We start from the raw sequence: 12,912 nt of genomic DNA, 5'->3' as shown, positions 1-12,912 counted from the left end.
CTGCTTCTCTCTGCATCTACTCTGTTCTTTGTATGTGAATTATATCATGTGAAAGCCTGTTTTTTCGTCGTCGCTGCGGATTTATCCCCGGCCTCGGCCGACTATGGGCATGGTTTTTATATGGGGGCACACTGAAAGCAATTACAGTTGGCCTTTATGAAGGGGCCAAAACTGAACAAATTTGTGCCATGTGGAGCCCAAGGAGAAAGAAACGGTACTGCCCAATGTAATGTAATAATACTTTCCATTCGGCTGCATCTTGATGTCCCTTTCGCCAACATATTTGTTGCATTTGTGCAGATCGCGTGGAGCTCCAGGGAAACTTTCAGGATTGCCGGCACAGTTTTGGCCTTTTGTTATTCAGGCAAGCTTCCGTCACTGTATGCAATATATGCATGTATGTACCTGCTCTCCCTGTGTCTCGGCACCTTTAGTTTGGCTGTTTACTCTGCTCCCTGCATTGAGCGCCTGAAGAATGGAGCACATGAAGAGGTTCTCCGGCATGGCGAGGGGCACACCCGCGTCGGCTCCGGCGCGGAAGGACGAAGACGAGAGCCTGCTTCTCTTTGGGGAACTGTACAGGCATGATCAGGAGAAGGAGGTGAACCTCCTTGACCCAATGTACTCCGTGGAGTTTGAAGCCATCCAAGGTCAGGTGTTGTCTCTTATATTTTCACTTCTTTGCGTGTTCATTTTTGTCGCCGAGATGCAATTATCCCCCCCCCCCCCCCCCCCCCCTCTGCTATCGCCGTCCGGGGCTAAGATGATGAGATTTTGTGTCACTGGTATCAATAAACTGTTGGAAGATCTAGGGAAGTTGATACACATCTTTACTTGGAAGATAGATAATCTGACTAGAACGCTTTTTTTGTCTGAATATAGGTGACCGCCGCATGTTCAAACTCGCCTCGGGGAAGCGAGATTACCTACTCACAGATGGCGAAAAGAACGATTACGATTGGTAAAGATGGAATTTGCTTGCAGTAAAAACATGTTGACCTATTCTCTCTACTGCGTATTTTGAAATCGGGGCGGTTCATTTGATTTCAGGCTCAAGACTCCTCCTGCCACCCCGCTGTTCGCTTCCCTTGAGATGGAAGCTGATTCCGCCCAAATGGTTTTCCAGAGGGAGCTGCCTATCCTTCAACCAGTTAAAACTTCAAGGGTATGATGGCTATCGAGTCTTCACAGTAATAGCAACACTTTCACTCTACTTACCTTAGAAAAGACATGCACCTCTTCCGCACATCATAAAAAAAAATAAAAACAATCATGACACATCGAAGTAATTCACCATTCACCAAGTTGAAATACCGCATGAGGATTGCAGAACATTTTATAATAAAAAAAATCATCTTCTAATACCACATGGGTGACCGTCAAAGTTATCCACCAAACCAAAGAAGACTAGCTGTTTTTTTTTTCGCGATTTATTCATTTTTTTTTCATTGATCTTATTTCTTGACATTGTGAAACTTTGACAGTTCTCAGGAAAGCTCGATGCACTCAGTAGCACATCGACGAAATCTGAATCTCCTACGACGTCCAGTTCCTCAAAGTCGGCCACTCCAACGGCAAGACCCAGCTCTTCGTCAGAGAAAAACCTCAGCACCAGAGGACCGTCCCCTGCCTTCTGCAAACAAGAGTCCCCATCTTACAAAATAGACAAGAGATCAAGCTACACACCTCTGGGAAACAGGCTGCAGAATGCAGTGGCAGCTCCTACAACAGACACCAAGGCAGCTAAGAAAACCTCGTCAAACAAGAAGACCGTAGCCCCAGGCAGCACAAAGGCAGCCAAGAACGTCGCAGACAAACCCGCGATGAAGAATGTCACGGCGGCTGCCCCAAGAGCTCGGACCAAGGATCCTTTGGTTGGTGCAAAAGATCTGAAGGTCGATGCTGGCAATGGTGGTGGCACAAGAAGAGTGTCGGTTGGTGCAAAGGATCTGAAGGTCGATGCTGGCAATGGGGGCGCCACAAGAAGAGTGTCGGTTGGTGCAAAGGACCTGAAGGTCGATGCCGGCAATGGCGGCGCTGCAAGAAGAGTGCCACGTCAACCGGCTGCAGCAACAGGTATCGGCAAAGACCCCTCTTTACTGCCGGCAGCGGCAAGAGGAAGGAGCAGAGGTGGCCATGAGCCGGCTACTGGTAACGGTGTCGATGCCGCTGACGGGGCTGTGGTGAAGGGGAGGAGGAGAGCAGGCGGGGAGAAGGAGCAGCAGAGGCAGCAAAAGGTTGGAAGCCATGGAAAGAAGCTGGTTGGGTAGCTTCCCCTGCCGGCATTCAGCATCCTGGCTGAATTTTCAGGAAGGAGATGGCAACATTCGGTTCAGAAAAGAACTTTCCGTTGCCTAAATGTATGCAAAGTACTCCCTCCGTCTCATAATATATGAGTGTTTTTGACACTACACTAGTGTAAAAAACGTTCTTATATTATGGTAGAGAGGGAGTACTTTTGATTGAAAGGTTCATATTTTGCAATAGAGATTTTCACCATGTAGCTGAATGGACAGTCTACACGCTGAGTAGCAGAACTGTCTTGTAATACAAGTCGCTCAAGCAGTGAAATCGTTGGTACATTCAGTAAAAGAAATGCATTTCTATGGAAAAAAATTGCGGGTTCATTTCTATGAAATTTCAAGTTCGCTGAAACAACTCGCATGGATAGACTAATCAAAAGGAGGGGTGGAGCTGCCATAGCCGGTCAGAGAAAAGTTTAGTCGCGATTCTGCCTAATAAGAGCATCTACAACCGGAAGTACCAAAATTCACCCTTCAAACGCAGCATAAAAAAAGAAAACATCCATCACATCCATGAACCTCAAACTTCATACCTCAAATCCATACTAGCAATGCAGATAAACAACCTACATACTTTGTACATACCTAAAACTACTTATTGTCGAAGAGGTACACAATCTCCGTGCCCGGCGCCAGGTTGATGTGCAACTGCGGCAGCTCCGACGCCTATGAGGGCTCCGGGTGTCTCCTGCTTGCTTAGGGGGACACCGGCTCCTGCTTGCGGTGTCTCCCATCTGGTCGCGTCGGTCAACGCTGCCCTCCTGTCCGGTCACATCGCACGACATTAATGTCGGCTGCTGCGGCTCTAGGCCAGCATGAATGTGGCGCGGGAAATCCATTGGAGAGAAAGGATGGGAGAGGGTTTTGGGTGGGCCAGGGGTGTCATACGTGTGCGCGGCAGCGGTCCGGATGTCCGGACCGGTTCACAAACGGATGCGGGACTGTGTTGGATGACAAAACACCTCCAGACCGCGCGGTCCGGGCATGCAGGGGTTGCGAATGTTACTTCTACATTGCATTAGGCATAACTCATCCATTACTGAAATCACCATAACTTGCAAAACACATTTGACCAAGAAATACTGATGAATATTTAATTCCAACAGTTCATCTTATAAGCTAGAGGCTCTATAAAATGATTATCTCATGATACACTAGAAACTATTATGGAGATATTTGTTTCATGGTATGCTTTAGAGATCTCTAGCATGGGTATATTTAAGAATGGTAAAATACTACACATACAACCCACACTACATAGTTTATTTATACATTTTCCAATAAATAATCGAGAAGGTTTTTCTAGAAAATACAAATAGCACAACATGAATGTATTTTAGAATAATATACATAATAATTGTATACCAAATATCATTATGGTAGTACTAATGTTAGTGTGCTTGACTATGCCAATTAAGCAAATTATAAGTTAAAAATATAGCAAACATGTAAGTTATACATAAGTATAGAAGTTCAGTATAAATTATGGAGGTGTTTGATTCGGGGAAATGTAATGTACATGGGGGTAACCGTCCCGGCTAATATGAAAATAAGATATCGATCAAGATTGGGTGGTATAGATACAAATGTGTCAGGTGTGTGTGCACATGACATGTCGTTCATCTACATATTACCTGGTTGGGAGGGTTCTCCACATGATGATCGCGTTCTTAGAGGTGCCATCTCAATGCCAAATGGGTTCCGTGTCCCCGAAGATCAATCTTACCTTATCGATGCTGGTTACACAGATGCCAGAGGGATTTTAGCTCCATATCATGCTCAAAGGTACCACTTGGGTGGCTGGACAACACATAACCCACCTCGTAGTGCAGATGAGTATTACAACATGTGTCATGCTAGAGCCAGAAATATTGTAGAAAGGTCCTTTAGAAGGCTCAAGAATCAGTGGGCGATTTTTGGGTCCCCGTCTTTTTTTCTATGAAGAGTTGAAGACACAATGTCGAATCATCATAGCATATGCACTCTAGCACAATCTTATCTTGCAAAATATGCCGCTCAACCCACTCAATAATGACAAGCCAATAATGCAAGAAACATTGGAAACCATGGAGGGAGAATTAGGCCAACTAGAATTCATCACTTCTCTCTCAACTTCGAATGAGCGGACAAACTTTCGAAATGTTCTTGCGCAGGGCATGTATAGCAGACATAGGGCTGCTAGGGGTAATTGAGGTATAAGTCATTTCTACTTTTTTTTCATTTTTTTCTTCCAACTTTCTTTTTGTTTCAATTGCATCTCATTTGTATTTGTTCCATTTCATGTGTGTGTGTGTGTTCCTTCTCATTTGTATTAGTTATTCCTTCTTTAGATATGGATGTGGATAACTCAAGTACGTCCCGTGGAAGAAGCAAGAATAACAGGAAGTGGACTTCGAATGAGGATGATGAAAAGCCTTGTATGAGTTGTCTTTAGATCCAAGGTGGACGGTAGATGGTAACTTCAAAAATGGATACCTGGCGATATTGGAGAAGCATCTTGCCGAGAAGTGCTTGGGTTGTGGTATCTCTTCAATTCCGCACATTAAGTCAAGAGTGGGGCACTTTAGGACAAAATATGGTGCTCTTGAAGTAATGATAGCCAAAAGTGGTTTCACATTGGATGCAAACCGAAAGATAATTCAATGCGGGAAGGCACAATATGAAGCATATTGTAAGCTAGATCACTTCATCCATTAAAACTGAACTCCTTCAATGTTGAAATGTTATTGTAGTGTTGTTGTGCACATTGCTATTGTAGTTTGTAATGTTGAATTGCTTGATGTTGTACCTTCCTACCTTGTTATTTTTTATATTATTGTTTGATTCCTTTTGGTATATGTACCCCCGATCTGTTACATTTCTATCAGAGACTAAGTTCCTTCTTCTATAAAAAAACATGTAGATTCATAATGAGGCAAAGGGATTGTATGGTGTCCCATTTCTGTACTTTGAGCGGCTGGATGCTCTTTATGGCAAGATTGTAGCAACGATGGAAAATGTTAAAGGATTTGGTGAGACAGTGGTAAACTTGCAAAATGAAATTGCTGTCGAGGAAGGAACATGATCAAGAGGACCTAATCTCAACAGGTACCACTAGACGGTCTGTTGACACTTGCTCTGTGGACGCAACTAGTTTCAAGAGGCCGAAGAAGGAACCAAGGCCAAAGAGGGTGACACTACCAAGTGATCCTTTTGCAACAATGCTACAAGATTTCAATAGCCAGCTGAACAATGCAACGCAACACGTGGGTACAATGGCAACATCATTCACAACATCAATGGCGTGAGAAGTAGCACAAGAGGATCCTCAATAGAAATCAAAAGGGAAGGCAAGTTGTGAATTGACTAGGCTTAGCTTCATTGGGTGTGAGATCGTTGAGGCTGCATCCGTATTTGCTAAAGCTCCAGATCACATGAACATGATGCTTATGCTTCCAGAAAATCTGAGGAGGGAGTTCATCTTAAAATTGCTCGCTGGTATCCTTTTGCTAAACTCTACAATCCCTTTTGCTAAACTCTATAGTCTACATTATCAAGTTTGATAACCTGTACTACTCTACTTGGCTAGTTGTCATAAGCAGCTGCAATCTCTACTTGACTAGCAGCTAGTATATGCATTTGCAATCTCTACCTGACTAGTTGTTAGTATATGCATTTTCATCCTCTACCTGACTTGTTGCTAGTATATGCATTTGCAATATCTAGTTGACTTGTTGCTTATGCTTGACATTTCATAGTATATGTTCCATCCAATCTCTACTTGACAAGCTGGTTATGCAGGTGAATAACAGAGTTCAATAACCACCTATGAGATGTTAAGTTACAATGAATAGGGATAATATGCATTTGCTTAGATATGTCAAGTAAATTATCATTAGAGTTCTTAATTATCTTTCTAGGCCAAGTGATTTGCTAGTGAATAACATAATAAATGATGACAATTATGGATTGCTTACAATTTTGTAATCACAGTGCCTATTCTGTTGTTAATTTTTGGATTAGTGGTTGTCTCCTGTCTGTTTATGTATTTCTCATTTAACTCTTGCTTATTGACAGATGATAAAAGAAGCTAGGTTGATTAGAAAAGATCGGTTGTGTGGCAGATGAGAGGAATGGTCACTGGAAAAGCTACTTTGCAAGATTCTGAAATTGGCCTTTGGACTTGTCTTACAAAATAAATTTTGGGGACTAATTATGTATTTTATCTCGAATTGTCATTGAATTATGAGTTTGTACCAATGAGTTGATATTTATAAATGGTCTCAAAATCTGGTTAAATGATGTCTTGGATGAATGCAAATATTTTTGAATTATGTACTTGTTTGATGTGTTTGAAGTTATGCTAGTGAAGCATCCACTAAATGCATGTGAAAACCTTGTGAAATTGTGTGAATTTGAAATCGGGCGTGCATACAAAAGTTATCTGATGTATTCTGATTACAGTGTCACACCAAACACTATAAAGGTTACTGATAACGTTATTGGCATGTGCCAAACAAAACAAGAAATGGGTTGTTACCCCTTCGATCTCATTGCGACCTGTTACTGTTGTCGTTTGCGTTACCGACCAGTGAACCAAACACGTCCTATATTTTTTTTAATTCCTCCAACTCCAAAAAAATCGACATGTACATTTAGCTTCTTTTTCTCTAGTTTTCCCTTACCCAAAGAAATATCACAGACCAAAACGAATAACTAGATCTTTACATAGATCATGTGTGGCTCATTAGAGATAGTTTTGTTGTTTTTTGCAGTGGATAAAACGAAAATATGCGTATCCTCCTGCCTCGCTGGATTCGCCATCTTTCTTCTTCATCAAATGTCTTAATCTTTCTCTTGGTTCTATACGGGCTAATTTCTTAGCTTATTGTTGAAGGAAATATGCCCTAGAGGCAATAATAAAGTTGTTATTTATATTTCCTTATATCATGATAAATGTTTATTATTCATGCTAGAATTGTATTAACCGGAAACTTAGTACATGTGTGAATACATAGACAAATAGAGTGTCCCTAGTATGCCTCTACTTGACTAGCTCGTTAATCAATGATGGTTAAGTTTCCTAGCCATGGACATGTGTTGTCATTTGATGAACGGGATCACATAATTAGAGAATGATGTGATGGACAAGACCCATCCGTTAGCTTAGCACTATGATCGTTTAGTTTATTGCTATTGCTTTCTTCATGACTTATACATGTTCCTATGACTATGAGATTATGCAACTCCCGAATACCGGAGGAACACCTTGTGTGCTATCAAACATCACAACGTAACTGGGTGATTATAAAGATGCTCTACAGGTGTCTCCGATGGTGTTTGTTGAGTTGGCATAGATCGAGATTAGGATTTGTCACTCCGTGTTTCGGAGAGGTATCTCTGGGCCCTCTCGGTAATGCACATCACTATAAGCCTTGCAAGCAATGTGACTAATGAGTTAGTTGCGGGATGTTGCATTACGGAACGAGTAAAGAGACTTGGCGGTAACGATATTGAACTAGGTATGACGATACCGACGATCGAATCTCGGGCAAGTAACATACCGATGACAAAGGGAACAACGTATGTTGTTATGCGGTTTGACCGATAAAGATCTTCGTAGAATATGTAGGAACCAATATGAGCATCCAGGTTCCGCTGTTGGTTATTGACCGGAGATGAGTCTCGGTCATGTCTACATAGTTCTCGAACCCGTAGGGTCCGCACGCTTAACGTTCGATCGCACGCTTAACGTTCGATGATGGTCGGTATTATGTGTTTTGATGTACCGAAGGTAGTTCGAAATTCCAGATGAGACCACGGACATGACGAAGAGTCTCGAAATGGTCGAGACATAAATATTGATATATTGGATGACTATATTCGGAGACCGGAATGGTTCCGAGGTGTATCGGGTATTTATCGGAGTGCCGGAAGGGTTATCGGAACCACTGGGGAAGTTATGGGCCTTATTGGGCCGTAAGGGAGAGAGAGGGAGCAGCCAAGGGCTGTCCGTGCCCCCGGGCCTAGTCCGAATTGGACTAGGGGGAGGGGCAGCGCCCCCTCCTTCCTTCTCCTTCCCCTCTCCTTCCTTCTTTTCCTAGTAGGACTAGGAAAGGGGGGGGCGGGGTCCAACTCCTACTAGGAGTAGGATTGCCCCCCTTGGGCGCATCCTATAGGGCCGGCCAGCCTCCCCGTTGCTCCTTTATATACGGGGGCAGGGGGCACCCTAGAACACACAAGTTGACAATTGTTTTAGCCGTGTGCGGTGCCCCCCTCCACAGAAACACACCTCAGTCATATTGTCATAGTGCTTAGGCGAAGCCCTGCGTCGGTAAGTTCATCATCACCGTCACCACGCTGTTGTGCTGACGAAACTCTCCCTCAGCCTCAGCTGGATCTAGAGTTTGAGGGACGCCACCGAGCTGAACGTGTGCAGATCGCGGAGGTACCGTGCGTTCGGTACTTGATCGGTTGGATCGCGAAGACGTTCGACTACATCAACCGCGTTACTTAACGCTACCGCTTTCGGTCTACGAGGGTACGTAGACACACTCTCCCCTCTCATTGCTATGCATCTCCTAGATAGATCTTGCGTGATTGTAGGAAATTTTTTGAAATACTGCGTTCCCCAACAATTGTACCCTCATAGCCCCCCCCACCACACACACACACACACACACACAGTGTCACGAGTTGTTGCCATTGTTGCCGAGACACATATGCATCAACATTTTGAACTTGACTTTACACATCATATTAAAGCAATGAATTCTAAAACGGTGCAAATAATACAACATAATAATGGTGGGGCCTGAAGTAAAATATATTGATTTTATAGTGCATTGGTAAAGTATTATTTTGTTGGGGAACGCAGTATTTCAAAAAAATTCCTACGAATACGCAAGATCTATCTAGGAGATGCATAGCAACAAGCGAGGAGAGTGTGACCACATACGCTCGTAGACCGAAAGCGGAAGCGTTAAGTAACGCGGTTGATGTAGTCGAACGTCTTCGCGATCCAACCGATCAAGTACCAAACGCACGGCACCTCCGCGATCTGCACACGTTCGGCTCGGTGATGTCCCTCGAACTCTAGATCCAGCTGAGGCCGAGGGAGAGTTTCTTCAGCACAACGGCGTGGTGACAGTGATGATGAAGTTACCGACGCGGGGCTTCGCCTAAGCACTACGACAATATAACCGAGGTGGAAATCTGTGGAGGGGGGCACCGCACACGGCTAAGAGATCAACTTGTGTCTATGGGGTGCCCCCCTCCCCCATATATAAAGGAGTGGAGGAGGGGGAGGGCCGGCCTCCTAGGGTGCGCCCCAAGGGGGGGTTCCTACTCCTACTAGGAGTAGGTTTCCCTCTTTCTTAGTTCAACTAGAAGGGGGAAGGAAGGGAAGAGGGAGGGATGGAAAGGGGGGACCCTACCTCAATTCGGACTGGGCCTAGGGGCGCGCGCCACACCTGGCCGCCTCCTCTTCTCTTCCACTATGGCCCATCAAGGCCCATTAACTCCCCGGGGGGTCCGGTAACCTTCCGGTACTCCGGTAAATACCCGATACACCTCGGAACCATTCGGTGTCCGAATATAGTCATCCAATATATCAATCTTTATGTCTCGGCCATTTTGAGACTCCTCGTCATGTCCGTGATCTCATTCGGGACTCCTAACTACCTTCCGTACATCAAAACACATAAACTCATAATACCGATCGTCATCGAACGTTAAGCGTGCCGACCCTACGGGTTCGAGAACTATGTAGACATGACCGAGACACATCTCCTATCAATAACCAATAGCGGAACCTGGATGCTCATATTGACTCCTACATATTCTACGAAGATCTTTCTCTGTCAAACCGCATAGCAACATACGGTGTTCCCTTTGTCATCATATGTTACTTGCCCGAGATTCGATCGTCGGTATCATCATACCTAGTTCAATCTCATTACCGGCAAGTCTCTTTACTCGTTTTGTAATGCATCATCCCGCAACTAACTGATTAGTCACATTGCTTGCAAGGCTTATAGTGATGTGCATTACTGAGAGGGCCCAGAGATACCTCTCCGACAATCGAAGTGACAAATCCTAATCGCGATCTATGCCAACTCAACAAACACCATCCGAGACACCTGTAGAGCATCTTTATAATCACCCAGTTACGTTGTGACATTTGATAGCACACTAAGTGTTCCTCCGGTATTCGGGAGTTGCATAATCTCATAGTCATAGGAACATGTATAAGTTATGAAGAAAGCAATAGCAAAAAAACTAAACGATCATAGTGCTAAGCTAACGGATGGGTCAAGTCAGTCACATCATTCTCTAATGATGTGATCCCGTTCATCAAATGACAATTCATGTTTATGGTTAGGAAACTTAACCATCTTTGATTAACGAGCTAGTCAAGCAGAGGCATACTAGTGACACTCTGTTTGTCTATGTATTCACACATGTACTAAGTTTCCGGTTAATACAATTCTAGCATGAATAATAAACATTTATCATGATATAAGGAAATATAAATAATAACTTTATTATTGCCTCTAGGGCATATTTCCTTCATATTTATAAATAAAATCATAAAATAGAAGTATCTTTGTAATAGAACATATTGTATACAATCTCTCATATACATAATTAATTTTTAAATTATTTTTTTACGAAAGATATTTTTATTAACTTATAACGTCACATCAAAATAATACAATCATGATCAGTTCACTTCACACGCGATCTCTGCATAACCACAAAGCACGCATACGTCAAGTACAAAAAAATAAAGGTGAAAATAAGTGTCAAATGTGGACTAATAAACGTTCAGACGGTGGAGGGTTGATCCAAGACTACATTTCACTTTTTTAGAGAAAGAATAAAAACATGGGCCTTAATTTTGATAAGGATTCAAGGCATCTTGTGGAGTCTCATACTCAGCTGACAAGTCAAACATAGACAAAGTGGGTTTTGTTTTTATTAATTATTATTTATCTTTTGTAGTCTCATTTAGTAAGTACGAAGTACCCCGCCAATCATCAAAAAGCTACAAAGACGTGGTCAGATTTATGAAATGTCAAACAACTCTAGAATAGGCAATCACATCTAATTATGTACATGTATCTTGTTTTTATTATGGGTCAGTAGGGTTTTCTTCGGCGGGACTTATCCACTTGCCTAAAGACACTATTAATTTTTTTAACACAAGACGCTATTAAAGGCACAACACTACATATTGTTGCTATTTGTGAGCGGCACTGGAATTTTCTCGAAGAGGAGAGGATGAAACACTACAGTAGAGATAAGTATTTTCCTCAATTAAGAACCAAGGTTATCAATCCAGTAGGAGAACCACACACAACCACGTTAGCCGCTGATACGTCCATTTTGCATCATGCTTTTATATCGATATTTATTGCATTATGGGTTGTTATTACACATTATGTCACAATACTTATGCATATTCTCTCTTATTTTACAAGGTTTACATCAAGAGGGAGGATGCCGGCAACTGGGATTCTAGGATGGAAAAGGAGCAAATATTAGAGACCTATTTTGCACAGCTCCAAAAGTCCTGAAACTTCACAGAAGTTATTTCCAGGATATATAAAAAATATTGGGCGAAAGAAGTTCCAGAGGGGGCCCACACCTTGGCCACGAGGGTGGGGGGCGCGCCCCCTGCCTCGTGGGCTCCCTAGTGACCCTCCGATGCCCATCTTCTGCTATGAGGTCTTTCGTCCGAGGAAAAATAATAAGCAAGCTTTTGGGAAGAAACTCCGCCGCCACGAGGTGGAACTTTGGCGGAACCAATCTAGGGCTCCGGCAGAGCTGTTCTGCCGGGGAAACTTCCCTCCGGGAGGGGGAAATCATCACCATCGTCATCACCAACGATCCTCTCACCGGGAGGGGGTCAATCTCCATCAACATCTTCACCATCGCCATCTCATCTCAAACCCTAGTTCATATCTTGTATCCAATCTTTGTATCCAAATGTCAGATTCGTACCTGTGGGTTGCTAGTAGTGTTGCTTACTCCTTGTAGTTGATGCTAGTTGGTTTACTTGGTGGAAGATCATATGTTCAGATCCATTATGCATATTAATACCCCTCTGATTATGAACATGAATATGCTTTGTGAGTAGTTACGTTTGTTCCTGAGGACATGGGGGGGTCTTGCTATAAGTAGTCATGTGAATTTGGTATTCGTTCGATATTTTGATGAGATGTATGTTGTCCCTCTAGTGGTGTCATGTGAACGTCGACTACATGACACTTCACCATTGTTTGGGCCTAGAGGGAGGCATTGGGAAGTAATAAGTAGATGATGGGTTGCTAGAGTGACAGAAGCTTAAACCCTAGTTTATGTGTTGCTTTGTAAGGGGCTGATTTGGATCCATATGTTTCATGCTATGGTTAGGTTTACCGTAATACTTCTGTTGTAGTTGTGGATGCTTGCAATGGGGGTTAATCATAAGTGGGATACTTGTCCAAGTAAGGACAGCACCCAAGCACCGGTCCACCCACATATCATATTATCAAAGTACCGAACGCGAATCATATGAATGTGATGAAAACTAGCTTGATGATAATTCCCATGTGTCCTCGGAAGCGCTTTCCTTCATATAAGA

At 43.2% G+C, this 12,912-nt stretch overlaps 2 protein-coding genes across 2 annotated transcripts; both read left to right on the top strand.

The window, feature by feature from the left end:
• Positions 1 to 74: 74 nt before the first annotated feature.
• On the top strand, positions 75 to 2,618 carry LOC125510046 (uncharacterized). Its single transcript, XM_087521373.1, has 6 exons — positions 75 to 214; positions 301 to 397; positions 475 to 650; positions 883 to 961; positions 1,051 to 1,165; positions 1,485 to 2,618. Exons 1-6 carry the CDS (start codon positions 157 to 159, stop codon positions 2,268 to 2,270), a joined length of 1,311 nt encoding a protein of 436 aa, XP_087377499.1. The 5' UTR covers positions 75 to 156; the 3' UTR covers positions 2,271 to 2,618.
• Positions 2,619 to 4,895: 2,277 nt separating this feature from the next.
• On the top strand, positions 4,896 to 6,376 carry LOC125507210 (uncharacterized). The gene is made up of 4 exons (XM_048671862.2): positions 4,896 to 4,977; positions 5,204 to 5,349; positions 5,618 to 5,780; positions 6,360 to 6,376. Exons 1-4 carry the CDS (start codon positions 4,896 to 4,898, stop codon positions 6,374 to 6,376), a joined length of 408 nt encoding a protein of 135 aa, XP_048527819.1.
• Positions 6,377 to 12,912: the final 6,536 nt, after the last annotated feature.

This window comes from Triticum urartu, chromosome 5A, assembly GCF_056163025.1.
Source record: "Triticum urartu cultivar PI428250 chromosome 5A, HENAU_Tu73, whole genome shotgun sequence".
Lineage (NCBI taxonomy): Eukaryota > Viridiplantae > Streptophyta > Magnoliopsida > Poales > Poaceae > Triticum > Triticum urartu.
The sequence above is the reverse complement of the archived record's forward strand: the minus strand, read 5'-3'. Positions and strand labels throughout refer to the sequence as shown.